The sequence below is a fragment of the Vombatus ursinus genome, unplaced genomic scaffold (genome assembly GCF_900497805.2).
Source record: "Vombatus ursinus unplaced genomic scaffold, bare-nosed wombat genome assembly UNPS02014798.1, whole genome shotgun sequence".
Taxonomy (NCBI): domain Eukaryota; kingdom Metazoa; phylum Chordata; class Mammalia; order Diprotodontia; family Vombatidae; genus Vombatus; species Vombatus ursinus.
The window spans coordinates 41,919,192-41,938,849 of NW_020954576.1; the positions used below are offsets into that span (position 1 = coordinate 41,919,192).

The window sequence follows — 19,658 nt, forward strand, 5'->3', positions numbered from 1 at the left end:
GTGTGTGTGTGTGTGTGTGTGTGTGTGCGCGCGTGCGTGTGCGTGTGTGTGTAGGGAGAGAGAGAGGAAAAGAGAAACAGAGAGAGAAACATAGAAAGAGAGAAAGGAGAGAGAGGGGGGAGAGGAAGAAAGAGAGTGAGAGAGAGAAAAGGAGAGAAAGAGGGAGAGAGAAAAAGAGAGAGTGAGAAAGAGAGTGAAACAGAGAGAGATAGAGACAGACAGAGAGGCAGACAGAGACAGACAGGAGAAAGAGAGCGAGAGAGACAGAGGCAGAGAGACAGAGACAGAGATAGACACAGAGGAGAGAGACAGAGAGGAGAGAGACAGAGACAGAGGAGAAGAGAGAGAGAGAGAGTGCATCCAGCCCTTTTCCCCTCTTCAATCCATCCTTCATACTGCTGCAAAACTGACATTCTTAAAGCACAGGACTGACCACGTGACTCATTGCTTAAGGAGCTTCAGTGATTCTTTTGTGTCCCTGGAATCAAATACAAACTTCTCTGTTTTACATGGAAAGCCTTTTCTATTCTGACTCCAGACTCTTTCCTGGTGTATCACTCCCTGTCATGCCCTCTACATTCCAGGTCTGTTTGTTGGTCTTTATGCATGACATCCCATCACCCCTCTCTGTGCCTTTGCACAGGCTGTCCCTCATACCTAGAATGCTTTTCCTACTCATCTCCACCTCATGGAATCTCGAGTTCCTTTCTAGGTTTACCTGAAGTGTCCCTTACTCTAATTAGCCTTTCTTGATTCCCTCAGTAAAAGTTGTCAGCTTCTTTAGGTCATGGAATATTTTGGTTTTTTTGCCTTAGTGCCCCTAAGGTTTACCACAGTGCCTGGCACACAGTAGGTATCTAATAAATGCTTGTTAAGTTGAACTGAACTGAATTGAACTAGACCTAGATCTTTAATAAATGTTCAGTCTCAGCCTTAACAGGCTGATTTTATATTCCACTTCTATTCAGTCATTTTTCAGTCAAGTCTGACTTTTTTTGACCCTGTTTGGGATTTTTATTTTTCTTTTTATTTATTTGCTTATTTTTTGGTGAGGCGATTGGGGTTAAGTGACTTGCCCAGGGTCACACAGCTAGTAAGTGGCAAGAGTTTGGTCTGAGGCTGGATTTGAACTCAGGTACTCCTGACTTCAGGGCCAGTGCTCTATCCACTGCACCACCTAGCTGCCCCTTGGGATTTTCTTGGCAAAGATACTGGAGTGGTTTGTCATTTCCTTCTCCAGCTCATTTTACAGATGAGGAAACTGAGGCAAACTGGGTGAAGTGACTTGCCCAAGGTCACACGGCTAGTAAGTATCTGAGGCCAGATTTGAATTCAGAAAGATGAATCTAGGTTACACACTTAGTAACTGTGAGTGTTGGGGCTTGAATATCAATCTGCTAACTCCTAACCCAGTTTCCTTTCCACTACACAATCTTGCCTCTACAAAAAGGAAGCCATAGTCTTGTGGTAGCAGCAGGAATGACCTTGACATTTACTATCTTCTATCTTTTCCTAGGTTCTCCAGATATGCCCCAAGGACATGCGTGCTGATATCTGTGTGCACCTAAATCGCAAGGTGTTCAAGGAGCATCCAGCATTCCGGCTCGCCAGCGATGGCTGCCTACGGGCACTGGCCATGGAATTCCAGACCGTTCATTGTGCCCCTGGTGACCTCATCTACCATGCTGGCGAGAGTGTCGACAGCCTGTGCTTTGTGGTTTCAGGTTCTTTGGAAGTGATTCAGGATGATGAGGTGGTAGCCATCTTGGGTAGGTTGTTCCTACGGACGGATACATTCCTGATCCTTGGGATACACTAACCATTGGGCGGAAGGTGCAGATGCTCAGGGCCTGCCAGTGTTGGGCCGTACAATTTACTGAGGGCCCACCAAGGCCTTAATGTGACTACATTGACTGACAAGAAGGATCTCTCTTGGGTATGTGGCTAACTCCTGGAGATCTCATGCATATAACTGACCCAATTTTCTATAGTAAGGAATGGGGGAAAGGGAAGAGCATATAGGACGATAGCTAATCTAGAAACCATTTCTGTTTGACTTTGGAATGCTTTATATTACTTCTTCCTGCCCTTTTATACACATGCCCCCTCAACTCCCTAAATTTGTCATCATTTTTATATTTTGCTCAGATGGTAGGATTATAGATTTAGAACTAGGAGAGACCTCAGACGCCATTTTAGTACCACCTCCTAGTTCTACAGATCAGGCAGCTGTGGCCCCGGGAGACTGAAGGAATTGACCAAACCATGCAGATAATAAACATCAGAGGCAGAATTTAAACCGAGGTCCTCTGACCTCAGGGTGAATTTTCCACTGTACCATGTTTCTCAATTTACTCCAAGATTACTTTTGAGAATATTTTTTATTTCTTAGATATATCCTAGCTGATGACGGGGGATGTTTGGGCAGGAGAAATGTGAAATCCTCGCCTCTCTGATCTTGGTTCTGCCACTAACTAGGTCATGTAAGCTATGGGCCTCTGTCCCCTCATGTCCAGAGTGAGGGGTTTGGGTTAGATGACTTTTAAACTCTGTCTTTCTGTAGCTAGGTTTATGTTTCTGGGCTATAATGAAGTTTCAGGATTCTCTGTGGATTTCATTTGTCTACATTTCATTTGTCTCCCAGTGGCTACAACCACAGATAACTGAGAGCAGGCTATGTCAGAGGTACACAATGCAGGTCACAGCCATCAATTTGTGGTCTCTAAAAGTAAAATGTATTTTATCTCCACCCTTAATATAGGGCGTCCCAAAAGTCTTACTTCAATATATAACGTATTGCCCCTCATGTTCAGTAATATATTACTAATGTCTATTCTTGCAACTGAAAAAAAATTCTAACAGTAATTTATTATTACTATAGTGTCTTTCTTACATGAAAATGAGGCTATAGGGTGTCCTTAGTGGGGTATGAGCTCTGGGTTGTTTTCTGGTAGTGATGATGGGTTGTGTTGGGCCATCCACATTCCCTCAGCTGGTTCTTCTTGTGTGTTTTCACATGGCTAGCTCAGATCAGGGGAGCAATTTGATATCAGATGTGTGTGTGTTTCCTGTATAAAGCTATCTGGCCAGAATAGAACTGGTGTTCCCTCATTGGCATCATGCTTTGACATCCAAATTGCTGGCCAAGACTAAAATATGACCCAGAATCCTTTACACCATCAGTGGATTTAGCTCTGAAGAATTCCCAGTCTAATACAAAGCAAGCGGGAATCAAATGGCTATTTGATGAAAAGGTGTTAAAGATACAGGCCTCCCATATCCTTTTCCCAAGAAGGGAGGGGCTGCTGGATAAATCAGTCAAGTTAGATAAATGAGGACATGTCTGACCCCAGCTGTTCTTCCTCCTCCAAGAGATCCTCTTGCCTCTTGGTTTTGACAGCTCTGGGTGTGATAAGGTAAATCCTCCCTGGGGTTTAAGCCAGATCTATCACTGACAGCAGTCTGAAGAGCATTCCCATCTATCAGCCAGCCCGACCAGAGCGCCAGCTCCTGAGAAAGGAGTGAGGCCCGGGCCTTCATCTGTGTGCTCGCTCTTCTCACAGGCAGAGACAGTCGTGGGAGTAAAAGGAGTGAAACTGAAGTTTGGTTTGAGCAGTTGTAGATGACTTAGTATGGCTAGCATGACTGGGGACTGGTTCTCCCTTATCTCACTTTGTGCCTTCCCTCACAGTATTGATTTCTGCTATTATTTTGAAAGTCTCACACATGTGTCGTGACATTTATCCTGGAAAAAATGAATGGTCGTGGATCTTCTCATATTGCTGCTCCAGTTGATACTAGTGTAATGATGATAAAAGGGCCATCCTGAGGAAGATGTTAACCCTGAAACAACCTCCTGTTGACCAGGCTTGGTCAACGCTTCTTCCGGGGAAGCCACACTGAGAGCTGCCCCTACTCCCAGCAGAGAAGGGAGGGATGAAACTCCATACCCGTCCCCGAAGAGTTGAGCGCATTGTGGCTTTGCACAGAATGTGCTTGTGGGAGATCAGAAAAGGGGAATCTGCCTACTTTGTGAGTTGGAAAGATTAAGAAAGGGATCAAGGTGGCTTGGAAAAAGTCCATGAACCTACATCAGTGGAGAAGGGAAAAGGAAAAGGTGGGCCCCTTGTACTATGTAAGTACTAGTTCTTAGTGGAAAAGGCTTTGTCTCTGGAGTAGGAGGGCCTGTGATGTTTACAGTTGGTGTGACCTGGGACAAATCTCGCTAACTAGCTGGGCCTCAGTTTGTTCATCTGTAAAATGGAGGGATTGGATGAGGGAGCCTCTGAGGTTCCTTCCAGTTTTAGAGCTATGACCTGATGCTCACTCCGCTCAATATTACTGGAGATCTGGGGAAGGTGGAGAATAGGGAAGGACAGAGGACAGCAATAACAACAACAGCTAATTATTTCTATCATACTTTAAGGTTTGCAAAGCGCTTTACAAATGTTATCTCATTTTACCCTTGAAACAAAGGTGGGTATTATTATTGTTATCTCATTTTACAGATGAGGAAACTGAGGCAGACAGCCTTTAAGTAACTTGCCTAGGGTCACACAGCTAATAAATGTCTGAAATAGAGATCCAAACTCAATTTTTGGATTCTTGGTCCAACATTCTATCCACTGTGCCACCTATCTGCCTGGGGAGAATTAAGTAAAGAAATAAAACTCTCTTGTTGGCATGTTAAATCATTTTTTTTGTTTGGTTTAGTATAGGAAGCCTTGAAACAAAGCCCAGAGCTAGTCTGTCATTTTCTTCTCTGGGCCCTGGCTCTCAGAGCTCCCACAAACTCACTTTTAACAACCTCTTTCATTTTTCAACCCTTGTCCCTAATTTAACTACAATTAAAAAAAAACATTTCTATGTCCCTTTAAAGTTTACAAAGCCCCCTCCCATACACACACACACACACACACACACACACACACACACACACACTCTTCTGGGAGGTAAGTTATGCACAAGTATAATTGTCCCCATTTGATAGATGGGGAACCTGAGGTTTGGACAAATTAAATGACCTGCTTGTGACTACAAAGCCAGTAATATTAGAATAAGGATTTGAACCCAGCTCTCCTGGCTCTAAATCCCATGCTCCAAGAAGCCTTTATGAAGTATTTACTATTAGGCTAGGCATTAGGGATACAAAGACAAAATGGAAAACAGTCCCTGACCTCAAGGAGCTTACAGTCTTCCCACTGTAGCATGGAGCCTCTCCAGCTCATGACCGGGAGGCCATTTCATAGAGTTCTTGTATTTATGGCTGGTAGTGATTTCAATACCATGCTTCTGTGTTATCACCCGAAGACTCTCCTTCCTGGGGCCTTCTCAGCCTCTAATATGCCATCTACCCCTACAGCCTTCTCACCTTGAACATTTCCTCAGCCATTCCACCTCTTTCTCCCATTGATGAGTTCCCCCTGGGGCCTCCATTGAAGGGAAGACCCCAGGCCTGACAACTTTCCTTCCCCTCCTGCCTGTGCTTCTGACTTTCTAGACTTCAACACCCAACACCATGTCCCCACTCTAGATACTCTCATCAGCTCCCCTCCCCCATTAGAATGTAAGCTTCTTGAGGGCAGGATCTGCCTTCTTTTTGCTTGTCTTTATATCCCCAGCACTTAGCAGAGTTCCAAGCCTTTGACCTGATGCTCATTCTACTTAATAGTATTGGAGATCTGGGGAAGGACAGAGAATAGGAATAACAACATGGGGGGCTTTCCAAGCCCTCCATTTTACAGATACGGGAACTGAGGAACAGGAACAAAGGTGAAGAGACTTGCCCAGGCTTGCACAGGGAGCAGGAACGTGAACTCAGGATCTCTGATTCCAATGTTCTTTCAGCTACTCCATGCTGCTATTCTAACATGTGACTTTAAGAAGAAAAGAGTCAGCATCCATGAATGGTTTTGGTATTGTTTCTAGGGCAGCTAGGTGGCGCCATAGTGCACAGAGTTTGGTCTTGGAATGAGGAAGCCTCATCTTCCTGAGTTCAAATCTGGCCTCAGGCACTTAACTAGCTGTGTGACCCAGGGCAAGTCACTTCACCCTGTTTGCCTCAGTTTCCTCATCTGTAAAATGTGCTGGAGAAGGGAAATGGCAAACCACTCTAGTATCTTTGCCAAGAAAACCCCAAACGGCATCACAGAGAGTCAGACAGGACTGAAGCAACTGAATAAGAAATTGTTTCAAAACAAAACAAAGAAATATTTTTTCTTAAAAGAAGAGGATAGATAGCCCCTGTCCTTGGAGAGTTTATATACCCGACTTCCTGAAGAGAGCAGGCTGAGCCAAATGATCCTTTAAGGCCCTTTCTAACTCCAGGGTTCTTTTCTTCAGGACTGGGAATTGGCACGTCTTCCACATCCTTCCTTTGGGATCTCTTAGAGATTAGTGTTCATTTCTCAAACCTCTTTTTAAGTCCCTCTTGGATCATCAAGTTTAAGCTTATGTTTTTTGAGAGGCAGGGGAGCTGGGGAGGAGTTGGGACCCATGATTTCGTTATATATTATATTTCCAGCATGGAAATTGCTTCTGTAGGTACAGATAAAAAACTCCTCTAACTCAGTCTTAGATGGTCACCTGGGCCTCTGAGTTTGTGTCAGAAGCAGGTTTCTTGCCTCTAATCCCTGCTCTCTAGAAATGGCGCTATGCTGCCTGCCTCTTCTGTTTTTACAAAGATTCTTTTTTTCAGAAGAATAATCTCATCTTCCTCTCATTGTGAAAGTATGGAAAGAAAATTTTAAAAGGCTCTGGCAACCCTAGTGCCTCTGCCAGGACCATGCCATTAGCCTCTAAATGTGAGCGTGTTCTAGGAAAAGACAATTTGTTATCTCTCTTTTTTTTATTAGTTGACCAGACATGGATAAGTAGAGGACTTTCATCACTGCTCAGTGCAAGGTGTGAACTATCTCCGTTTCTCCTGTCTTCTGAGGGCAATATTGATATGATTTGTTTCATAGTGATTTATGTGTTTCTGTAGCTCTTCATGCAAGCTTTGCATTTTTTATTCTTAATTTCTTCTTCATAATGGCACATCTTATACTCCTGTACATTTCTTTTTTCTTTATTAGGCAAGGGTCAGTTCAGTTTAGTATAAAAAGCATCAGGCAGGGTGGTCAAGAAGCTGTGGGTTTTAGTTCCAGCCACCCATGGGACCTGGGGCAAGTCCCTTAATTTCTTTGGGTCTCGGTTTCTTCAAGTGTAAAATAAAAACGTTTACTAGGCCACATAAAAGGCAGTTAGATAGCGCAATTCATAAAGTCCTGGGTCTGGAGTCAGGAAAATCTGAGTTCAAATCTGGCCTCAAACACTTACTGGCTGTATGACCGAGGGCAAGTCATTTGACTTCTTTTTGCCTCAGTTTTTTCAACTGTGAAATGAGGATAATAATACCCCCTACTTCCCAAGGTTGTTGAGGATCAAGTGAAATAATATTATTCCATCTTTCCCTCCTTCTCTCCCTCCCTCCCTTCCTCCTTCCTTCCCTTCCTTCCTTTCTTGCTTCCTTGCTTCCTCTATTTCTTCTTCCCTTCCTTTCTCTCTCTTTTTTCCTTCCTCCTTCCTTTCCTCCCTTCCTTCTTCCCTCCCTCCCTTTGAGGGAGTCATTAGTTCAAATGAAGCTCTTATACAAATATAGACTGTGTCCTATGCCTAACACTTCCATCTCTGTGGTTAAACTCACATATAATCTCCTACTCTTAGAACAGAAGAGCTATGGAAGCTCCCCACAGGCCTGATACATAAAATATTAGAGTTCAAAAAAGACCTGAGTCCATTACAATCATATTATACATGAGGAAACTGAGGTCCAGAGATGGAAAATAACTTCCCCAAGAAATTACTTCATATAATCATTTGGCAGCAAAAACAGATCTAGACCCCAGGTCTCCTCATCCCAACCCAGTGCTCTTTGCACTGTCCAGTGCTACATTTTTATTTCCCCTGCCAATCTAGTTCCTGATACATAGTAGGTTTATAATAAATGCTTGCTGATGGATTGATTTTCCCTGAATGTTGGGTTGTGACTCAGCGAATAAGTTTGGCAACAACTCTACCTCCCAGTGTTGCCTAAGCCTGGGGTCCAAGAACACCATTGTCTTGCTCTTAGTTGAGACTCATCCGGTAGACCAAAGGCTTTTCTTCTATAACAAGATAAGATAGCACAGTAGTCAACATCCTAGTATTATCTCACCATAGATTTAGAGTTACAAAGGAACTCAGAGGTCATCTAGTCCCCCTCATTTTATAAATGAAGAAACTGAGCACAGAGGTTAACAGTGACTTGCCCAACATCATACAAGTAATAATAAGCAGGATCAGGGTAAGAACCCAGGTCCTGGACTACAAATCTAGCATTCATTCCATGGTGTGACCTTGGGCAAGACACTTAACCTTTCTTAGACTCAGTTTTCTCTTCTATAAAATTGGGGTAATAGTACCTTCTTCATGAGGTTCATGTGGTAAAGATCAAATAAATTAATCTATATAAAACACTTTGCAAACTTTTAAAAGTGTCACTTATCATCATTATTAGGAGCTGTGGTGGAATGTGTCCCTTCCACCAAGTACTCATATATGCTTACTTTTCATAGCCTATTTTTCATGAAATGTCATTATCTGCCACAATATGACATTCTTTGGGAGGGCTTACCTTTCCCCATCCCCCAAGGACAAACTCAATTTACTGTGATTGAGTAAGTACGAACTAGCGTACTTAGCCCACTGTATACACTGGCTGGCCACAGATACTAGCCCGTGCCTCACTTTCACATCTCATCTCACCATCCAACTGCCTAGATTATCCAGGCCATCTCACTATCTGCCTGTCATCTTGTTTATACCCTCTTACCATTCCCCTCACCCACTTTTGCCATGTTCACAGTGATCAAATCAATAGTACCATTGCTTCTGGAAAAGGCATCTCCTATGTATTAACTCACCATCTCTGTGATCCCCCAGATCAAAACACCCTTCCTTGGCTACCATGGCCTGTATTAGTTCTTTACCCCTACTAGGATGTGAGCACTCTGAGGTCAGAGACTGTTTCATTTTTCATATTTGTATATATTACACTTAACACAGTGCCTGGCATGTAGATCTTAATAAGTGCTTTTTTCATTCATTCATTCATCCATCCATCCATCCATTCATTCATGTCATGGGTTGTAAGTTCTTTGCACAAGGTTAGCTATTTTTTACTCTGCTGGGGCAACATGAAGAAAGAGCTAACCTAAGCCTGAGGGATTCTTATCCTTTTGTTTATGGTAAGCAAAACACCATGGACACATTTCCCCCAATTCACAATTAGAATCATTGGGGGTGGAAAAAAAAAGAATCATTGGGGGTGAGGAAGGAACATTGACCTTTTGTACAGCCATTGGCATGAGCTAAATGTGTACATGGGGGGAGGTTTCTTTGCTTGAATTCCTTAAAATAATTACCATTTTACCCCTGCTTTATAAACTTGACCTTAGCTCATTGAGGTTTTCTTGGAGTTTTATGAGGGAAAAGATAGAAGAGAAAGGAAGGAGTGTGTAGAAATGAGGAAATAAAATGGGAAGTAGATAGTACATGGATGTTTGTTCTCAAAGATCCAATGTTTCAGGGCATTTGGGAAATTGAAGATCACTCCTAAGTCTCACATAACCTCATAACTCTTTAGAAAATAAATTCAAAGTGATTAATACCCTGTTCTTTTAAAAGACAAAACAAAAATCCAGCAACATTTCATCTGTGCTACTGATCTGACCCAGAAAATAAGCAGCCTTCTTTTTGTTGTTGTTATTGTTATGAAAACAAAAATAAACTCAGACATTTCTTGAGAAATTGAAAAGAGGAGAATATCTGAAAAAATTCAGAATGATGGTTCTGGCACAGATAAATCAAAGAAGGAAAGACATCTCCCATCATTTATTCACAAAGCAAGGGGGAGCAAGTAAATCCTCTGCTGACCCCCCTTTATTGAGGGGGTGGTGAGAGGGTAGCAAAGTATGCGTTTCTGATTCTCTCCTCAGGTTGGCAATTCTTTACCATTGCCCAAGGGATCCACAGAAGTTGCTGAGTCTCCTATTTACTGCCACATACCATATATTATTGAAAGGAAAAGAGGATCAGTTAAAAGAGGATCAGTTCAAGTACATCTCAAAAGGATCGAGTGATCATCTTCCAGTCTGAGAGGCAGCTGTGGTATACAGTAGTGAAAAGAGCACGAGATTTGAAGTCTGTGGACCTGGGTTTAACTCTTGGTTTTGCTCTTGCTGATTGTGTGACCTTGGGCAAGTCACTTCCCATCTCGGGTCACCAGTTTCCTCTTCTGTAAAAAGATGTGGTCAGGCTAGAGGATCTCAAAGGCTCTAAATACTGTGACCCTATATTGTTCTTCATCAACCAATGCAATTACAATAGATCATTGGTTATCTACACTAATGAAAGATGGCTGTGGTTGAGATAATATAAAACATCAGTGAATGCGGAAACATTTATATTGACACTGGGACGTATTTCTACAATGGGGATAGAGGGTGGGAATTAGATTGACTGCCTAACCCTGTTTTGCTTAAGCTATTATTTAAATTATTTTGCATTTTCTGAACAAGTTGGATGCTTGGGAGCAGACAAAGCCAGCTTGGGAATTAATGTTTACTATGGATAATCTACATATGGGTAATTGAAAGTTAAACAAACTCACCCTCCACAACCATCATCCCTCACAATAAAACCTCAAACACTAGGTTCTGCCTTAAGGTTCTCCTGCTGACTTAATTGTATCTAAATGTGAGATGTGAAGAACAGAGAACGACAGTAATGTTCCTGTGCACAACGGGCCTCTAGGCCTATCTTTCAAATGGATTTTCCAGGGTTTTTCTGTGGGGCATGATACAATCTCCAACAAGGAGCCCTCATAATAATGTGTTGGGTGAGATATAAAACCTCTTTGGAAATCATCTGTATCCTAGGTCCACTCTGAGCCTTCTAATAGACATGAGTTTCCTTTCCTCATATAAAATTTATCCATAAGTTGTCATCGTAGCATTAAGAAAAAACTATTTATTGGCCTATGCCATGTTAGGAGGATGTACTCACTCATTGTAGTAAACTTTGGCTATTTCACTCAGTCAACTCTGATCAGCCCTATACTGGGCATTTAGGAAAGAGTCCTCAATTTATTGGACACCATCTCTTCCAATTTCTTTTATAACCACTGCCACAAGACTAATCTTCCTAAAATACCACGTTCACCAGTCACTCACTTGCCGAAGGATTTCTTGTGGCAGCCAAACTAGCTGATAAAAACCAGTGTCAGGAACACCATGACGCTGGTGACCTGCTTTGATCTTGCTACTTTCCTTGATATCAAAGCCAGAACAAGTACCTCAAATATGGAAGTGGTATGATTTTATAGACTGAAACTTAAGGAGAGATGTGAACCCTGGAGTCCTTTCTATGTCCCTTCATTCCTACACTACTGAGTTTAGCCTCAGGGAAGCTTGTTCTTTCTCTGAGTTCTTGAGAAGATGGGACATGACTTATCATTTATGTGTGTGCCTTCTAATAGGGGAAAATCATTTATGTGTGTGCCTTCTAATAGGGGAAAAGAACTGGGGACCCAGACTGGACTGGTTAGATCATGCTAAGGTAGATGATGAAAAAGATAGATAAAGGAGGTAGACTCCTTTAACTGAGTGCGCACCTGATAGGATGTCTTTTAGGCTTCCCTACCTCACCCTACTTCCTAATCACTGGCCACCTCCAACAACCTGTTCCCGAGTAAGAGACAACTTCTCTAACAGACCCTGATGTTGGTCAAGATTTGGTGTAAAATGATGATAAGATCCTTACTTCTGGGGAATTTTCCATTTAATTAGTAAAGGAGAAACAATCAAAGAATATTTACTCTCTAAGAAACTTTATTTGTAAGTATAAAAATAACTTGGGCAGCTAGGTGGTGCAGTAGATAGAGCACCTGGCCTGGAATCAGAAAGACTTCATCTTCCTGAATTCAAATCTGACCTCAGACACTTACTAGTTGTGTGACCCTGGGCAAGTCATTTGACTCTGTTGTTTTCAGTTTCCTCATCTGTAAAATGAGCTAGAAAAAGAAATGGCGAACCACTCCAGTATCTTTGCCAGGAAATCCCCAAATGAGGTCACAAAGAGTCAGACATGACTGAAATGACTGAAGAACAACAAGAATGCCTTATTTTCTTTCAGAAGCATCACACTTATTTAGGGCTCCATACCTTATTGAATAGAAAAAGAGGAGATTTTAGTGATAATGTTATTTAACTTGAAGGAAAAATGTCTAGCACGAGCTCCTCTTCAAGCTGACATAAATGTCTCTGAAGAGAGCTAATTTGTGTTTAGAGGATCTGTGTTTAAATCCCAGCTCTACCACTTAATACCTGTGTGAGTGACCTTGGGTAAATTACTCAAACTATCAGGACCTTAGTTTCCTCTTCCACAAAATGGAGAACTTAGGGTTGAACTAAGTCTTTTATAACTTAAAATCTATGATCTCAAAATATGAAGGGTAACCATTATCATAAATTAACCACTGGTGACCAGCAATCACCATTTCTACCAAGACAATTTCTGTGGTTCCAAAGATCTTTAACTGGTGTGGGCACTTCTTCCCCCAATGCACACCATGACTCATTCATACCGTAGTCATTGTGAATTGCTATGTCCAAGAAAAAAACAAATTAGTCATCTGGTGGGCAACCTGGTCATTGTTAAACTCTTCTGGCTTTCCTAGATTGGTTAGGACATCCTGTACTCAGGATATTGCCAGACTTTCAATGGAATAGTATCACTATTTGTTAGCTACCATGGGATTTGTCTCATTGTGTGTCTTCAACAAACTTAATAAGGATAAGAATTAATAATAACAACAATTACAATAAGAATGTTAATAATTCATTTTACTTTTAAGATGTTTATGTGTTTTATGTTCTTATGTGTTATGTTATATTTTATGTGCTTTATGTTATATTTTTTATGTGCTTTTCTCATAACAATTCCATATTACAGGTAAAGAAAATAGGTTCATAAAAATAAAGTGACTTGCCTATGGTTACATATTTAGTTACCAAGTCTCAAAGTCAGGATTTGAACCCAGGTCTCATAATTCCAAGTCCAATACCTTTTGCACTACCCTCCATCCTACTTCAGTATGGGGGAGAGGTGGAAGAGGGATGTGCAGGTGTTTTACACACACACACACACACACACACACACACACACACACCCCTACCAATAAGCATGCTAAGATCTTCCCAAATCATTCAAAAAGCTCCCCTCTCCTCTATCCAGTTACTGTACCATTTCTTTCGTCCTTTTCACAGCCATACTTCACTATGCCATCCCAGGTCAGATGTTTTCATGTCCCATCACTGACCCTTCAAACCCTTGTAATTCCTCTTCCATTACCACAATTCTACTGAACACGCTTTCTCAAAGGTCACAAGTTCAATGTATTTTCTCAGCAGTCACCTTCCTCGACCTTTTTCTAACACCTGACATGGTCGATCAAGCCATCTTTCTATATTCTCTCTCCTATCCCAACGAATGCTATGTCTCATCTTCTCTTTCCTTCACATCCCACCTTCAGTGAGTCATCAATCCTATTCTATCTCCATAGGATGTCTCAATCTGTCCCCCTTTCTTTATCTCTGTTGCTGTCACTGTTATATAGACCTTCTTTTCCATAGGGATAGATTTTTGAAATAACATCCTAACTGGTTGTCTGCCTTGTATACTCTCTCCACCTAATTCTCTCTTCAAACTTATGCCAGACTAATCTTCCTTAGCATCTGGTCATGACATTCCTCTGCTCAAAACCTTTAAAAGGCTTCTGATCACTTACCAAATAAAATTCAAACTAGATTTGGCATTCAAAGCCCTACAAAATCTGGTATTACTCTATGCTTCATCCAAATTCAACTACTATCCACTCACTGTGCATATTATTCACCAGCCACCTCTGTACCTTTGCTAACACTGTTCTTGCCCTCTCCTGCCTCACTCTATCTCTAATCTATTGAAATCTTAGCATCCTGTATACCCAAGCTCAGATATCATCTCTTCCATGAAGTCTTCTTACCTGATAAACTCTCCTTATTTGCCATAGCACTTGCTCTGTATTTTTGTTACACACTTATAATTCTGTTATGAATGTTTGCACATGTATTATATCACTCTTCTGGTCAGAAATAATGGTAATACATTCTCAATGGTGAGTAGATTCTCAAATAGGCTGCCCCATGACCAGGATCAGCCACCTTCATCAGCACCATGGCAAGAAACTAGGGACCTCCTCCTCAGCTCTAGCATTCCATTAGGTGGCTAGAAGATACACCTGTACTACCAGGGTACTGAGGGGAACTAGGAACTTTTCTCTTCCCAGCCAACCCAAATTGCCAATTCCTTTCTGGTACAGGATGTCCTTTTTCATCTGGATACTGAATCCAACTTCCCTATACCTGCTGGAATCATCTCAGAGCTACATCCTACTGCAAGGCTTGGACTCAATATCACCTTGGTTGGAGACCATCTATCTTCCTAAGGTTCTCAGTGCCTCAGATGCTCTGATACTTTCCCTACCTAAATACGACATGCCCTCTCCATGTACCATACTCTGAACATGGACTCTATGTGTCATCTCCCCCAATTAAAACATGAGCTCCTTGAGAACAGGGACTGTCCCAATTTTCTGTTTGAGACTTAGCACTTAGCAAGGTGCTTCCCATATGGTAAATGCTTAATAAATGCCTTTCCATTGCATTCTATGAGGATGAGAAATGCATTCTATTTAGCATCAGATTTTCCAGTACCTAATATAGTTTCGGAGATATATATATATATATATATGTATATATATATATATATATATATATATGTGTATATATATATATATATATATTTGCCTAATATAGTAGTTACTTAATAAATGTTTGTTGAATAAAGGAATGAATGAATGTATATATTGAGCTATCTTCTCTGGATAAGTATAAAATGAAAATGTGGCTATCTCATCAAGACCATCCATCCACTGAATACACAAGGACCTTGACCTGTGTATTGTGAGCCTAAGATTATTATGTAGAAGGTCTTATTCATCAGTTTGTATATTTGGGACAGAGAATACATAATGGGCAATGAGTTGGGCCTAGCGTTGAACAGAAGGTAAGCAGAATGGATTATCTTCAGGAAATTGCAAAGTTTCCTGTGGTTCACCTGGAAATAAAGACTTGGTTTTTTGTTTTTGTTTTTCCAAACCACCATCATTCTAATGCTGTTGCTCTGGGGCAGGGATCCATGGAATACAAAGGTCTTTGAAGAATTGAAAATGACTCTCACATGGAGGGCAATGTAGAGGTACCTGTTATGGGTCAGCAGTCTGGAACACACAGTCATTGAGGAACTCTGAATAAGAACAGAAACTAAATAGGCCATCTGGGAAATATACAAAAGGAGGCAAAGAAAGGTTAGTCTCATGGCGAGAATGAGGGATGACAGGTTGGCAGCCAGAGTTCTCTACAGACATCTTTCTGATGTCAGAAGAAATTGAGGAAGGTCCCCAACATGTCAGGAGGATCACCTGAAAACTTTTGGGAGGACATCGATAGGATGGGCAGGCATAGATGGGCTTTGATCCGCATTACTGGAAGCAATATCCGGATGAATGAGATTACAGATCCCTTTACAAATTTGACTGATGATGTTGATGATGGCTTTCATTGGTCTTACAAAGTACTTTTCACCCATGTTTTCTTATTCAATTCTCTGGCAGAGGTCCCAGAGGATGATATGTGGGAGAACATAGTAGTTGCCCCCATCCTCTTAGAACTGAGAAATGGCCCAAAAGATCTCTAACATCTCCTTAATGATTTATAAGCTCACAAGATCATGGACTTGGAACTGGAAGGGACCCTAGAAGTCATTTAGCCTAAAGTCATGATTTACCAGATGAGGAAATTGAGACCCAAAGAGATGAGGCAACTTTGCCAGGGGCACAGAAGTCATCAGTAACAGAGTCAAGGTTGGATCCCAGGAATTCTGACTTCATGGTGTTTTTTTCCTCTACATTATGATACCTCACCTTTCAGAGGTCTAGAACCTTCCTAAAGAAATCCTCTTAGTTAACAATATGTTTATTTCTTCTACTCTTTTAGGAATTTGAGGAGTGAATTGTATACTTATAGCCTTTCTGCTGGGTCAGAGTTCTCCTCAAAATTTAGGCTTTCCTCTTTGTTGGTAGAAACAAAGAAAAACCAACCTAATACCTCAGCTGAACAACAAGTACAATACAAATAAAATCTAATTAAATTCCAGTCCTTGAGTACAAATATACAATTCCTATTAGAGATGTGCTTAAGAGTTGGGACTCAGAGGCCACTGAATGAAAATTTCATTCATGCCTATCAATCTTTGATGTGCAGACTAATTTCTGTAGACCCAGGCATGAGAAGTTGAGGTCAGAGACTGCCAGCAGCATTCAGTTCTGTAGTAAAGAGATGAAGATGAACTTTCTAGCTACATGAGAGGGAACAGGAAGCTGAGTTTACAAAGGCATGCAAACTTTGCTCATGTACTTTCCCCCAGGGTCCCAGAGAATCCAGAATTAGACAGTTGCAAATGTAAAGAAATTATTTTTAATATTAATGAGCATAAATAAAACATTAAGGAAGAGATGAACTCTTTGGTTTATTGATAATAATAGCACACATTTATATAGTATTTTATAGCTCACAAATGGCTTTCTGCATAGCAGTTTTGTAGGAAGTGAACCCAGCAATGTCTGGGACATATTAGGTGCTTAATAAATGGTAGCTGATTGAGTGACTAATTGGTTTCCATTTTAACGAAGCTGCACGGATTTAGAGGGAGAATACTGGACTGAATCAGGAGACTTGGGAAGACTGACAGTGCTGGCTCTGCCTGAATTGTATGACCCTGGACAAGTCATTTTGCCTTTCTAGACCTCCACTTCCTATCTACAAAATGAGGGGATTGGAGTAGATAATCTCTAAGGGTCCTTCCAGTTCTAACATCTATCACTCTTCACACAGGCACTGATGTCCATTGATACAATAAAAATGGTTAATGAGTCTTTATTCTAGATCAGGAAACTGAGGGGCAGAGACTCACCAAAGGTCATATGGATAGGAACAACTGAGTCCTGACCTTAGGTCTTCTGAATCCACATCCAGTGCTTTTTCCATGATGAAAGATTAGCAATGTTGAATATGTTGCCTAGTTGACAGTTGAGTGGGTAGCAAGATGGGGAGAATGGAAGAACTTCTAAGATAGACTGTTTCTCTCCCCCCGCAAAGGTACTGAGAAGACCAGAACAGATATAAAAATGGATTAGAAGGTATGGATTCTTCAGACCACCCCTTTAAGCAGGTGTGATAGTCACCATCCATTGGAGCCTGTCTTTAGCAGCCTTGGTAATCCAGATTGCCATGTCCTAAGTAATGCTCCTTGTCCTCTGGCAGATCAAATAGGCAGGAGAGAAGTTAAAAAAAAAGAATGAGGCTGAAAAAGAGTTGATGAATTGGAGATGAAGGAAAGAAGTAAGGAGAAAAGACTCCATCAGTCTGGGTCAGTTCCCAGCTCTGCACTATAATAGGATCATAGGATCATAGATTTAATGCGGAAAGGGATCTTAGAGGTTAGCTAGCCCAATCACATCCTTTCACAGATGAAGAAACCGTGATCTTCATAGGTAAAGTGACTTGCTCAAATCTATACAGGGAGTAAGTGGCAGAGCCAGCTTTGAACTAATATCCCGTGACTCTAGTACAGTACTCTTTCTATTGACCCACTGACCTTCCACTTAGCCTTGTGACCTTGAAGAAACCATTGAACCTTGCTAACCTTGTGATTCCTCATCTGCAAAATGAAGTATGTGGGAAATTAGAATAGTGGATCTATAAGGTCCTTTCCTGCCCTAGTATGTTACACCTCTACATTTGGCATGATTGAGTTGCCAAACGTAATTGTTTCAAATGATCCCACCATAACATTTTAGACTTTTGAGTAGAAAGGACCTTAGAGATTATCTATTCAATACCTTCATTTGACAGATAAGGAAACTGAGATTCAGAGGTGTTCTAACAAGGAACAATTAGCAAATGGCAGAGCTAGGATTCAAACCCAATCCAGGTCTTCTGGACTTAAAATTCTGGGACTTAAAATTCAGTGAGTTCAAATCACCCAGGCTCAGATGAGCACGTTCTCAACATCCTAAGGTGTTGCAAGAACTAGAAGATGTAATTGCTACAGTAGGATTAAAGACGGGTAAATGTACTGATTTTCAAAGAAGTGGGGAAAGCCAACAATTACAGGCCAGGGAGCTTGATGTATTTTGAGTCCTTGCCAAATTCTGGAACATATTATTAAAGCGATAATGAAAGTCTAGAAAAGGAAGCAGTGACCAGAAGATCTTGGCTTCATCAAGAATAAATTAAGCCAGACCAACATGATTTGATTTTTGACAAGGTAATGAGACTGTTAGGGCAATGCTATAGAGTATACCTATGTAGCCCTGGAGTCAGGAGGACCCGAGTTCAAATCTGGCCTCAGACATTTGACATTCACTGGCTGTGTGACCCTGAGCAAGTCACTTAACCCCAATTGTCTCACCAAAAAAAAAAGAGCATACCTACATTTTAGCCTAGTATTTGATGATATTCCTCATGATTTTTTTGTGAACAACATTCAGAAATGTATATTTAGGTGGATTTCAGCGCCATTTGAAGGGATGGACCCAAAGAATAATGATTAGTGGTTTTATGTCAACTGGGAAGGAAGTCTCTGGGGGATTGCTTCAAGGATCTGTTTTGTTTAATAATTTTATCAGTAACTTGGATAAATGCATGGATGACATGTTTATTAGAGTGAGAAGCAGTGTCCATGATTAGGGAGGTAATAGTCTTCTTTGCTCTGACCAGACTTCATCTGAAATATTCTGTTTAATTCTTGCTACCATATTTTAGGAAGGACGTTGATAAATGGAAATATGTCAATTCAGTCTAGTGAAAGATGATCAGGATGATGAAGGGCTTCCAAATTATATCATATGAAGTTCTTTTGAAGAAACTGGGTATACTTAGTTCAAAGAAGAGAATAGTTGTGGGATGGGGGTGGCAGTAATGGGACATGATAGTTGATTTCAAGGTTTTGAAAGATTGACATGGGCAAGATGAATTAGACTTGTTCTGGATGGTTCTGGAAGACAGAACCAGGAATGATAGGTAGAAGTCACATAGAAGCAGATTAACACTTGACATATAGAAAATCTTCTTAATAATTAGAGCTATCCAAGAGCAGAATGGGCAGCCATGAAAGGTAGTGAATTTCCACTCACTAGACGTCTTCAAGTGAATGAGCACTTTCCAGGTAGGTAGTAGAGGGGACTTTTATTCAAGTATAAACTTGGGCTAGATAGCTGCTGGAATCCCTTCCAACTTTCATTATGTGATTCTAGAGTCATCCTGGGGCAGCTAGGTGGTACAGTGGATAGAGTGCTGGGCATGGGGCAGGAAGACTCATTTTCCTGAGTTCAAATCTGGCCTCAGACACTTCCTAGCTGTGTGACCCTGGGCAAATCGCTTAACCCTGTTTGCGTCAGTTCCTCATCTGTAAAA

The 19,658-nt window shown here is 41.2% G+C and overlaps 1 protein-coding gene across 2 annotated transcripts in view; it reads left to right on the plus strand.

Annotated features, from left to right (window-relative positions):
* KCNH1 (potassium voltage-gated channel subfamily H member 1) overlaps positions 1-19,658 on the plus strand; it is a 499,689-nt gene that overhangs the window by 308,179 nt on the left and 171,852 nt on the right. Inside the window, exons 9-10 of one of the 2 annotated variants that reach the window (XM_027871486.1) lie at positions 1,517-1,769; positions 10,020-11,834. In XM_027871486.1, coding sequence (XP_027727287.1) covers positions 1,517-1,769; positions 10,020-10,066 — 300 coding nt within the window. In that variant the 3' untranslated portion in view covers positions 10,067-11,834. Of the gene's footprint in view, positions 1-1,516; positions 1,770-10,019; positions 11,835-19,658 lie in introns of those variants that run through there. The other variant, XM_027871485.1, reaches the window with a different exon arrangement.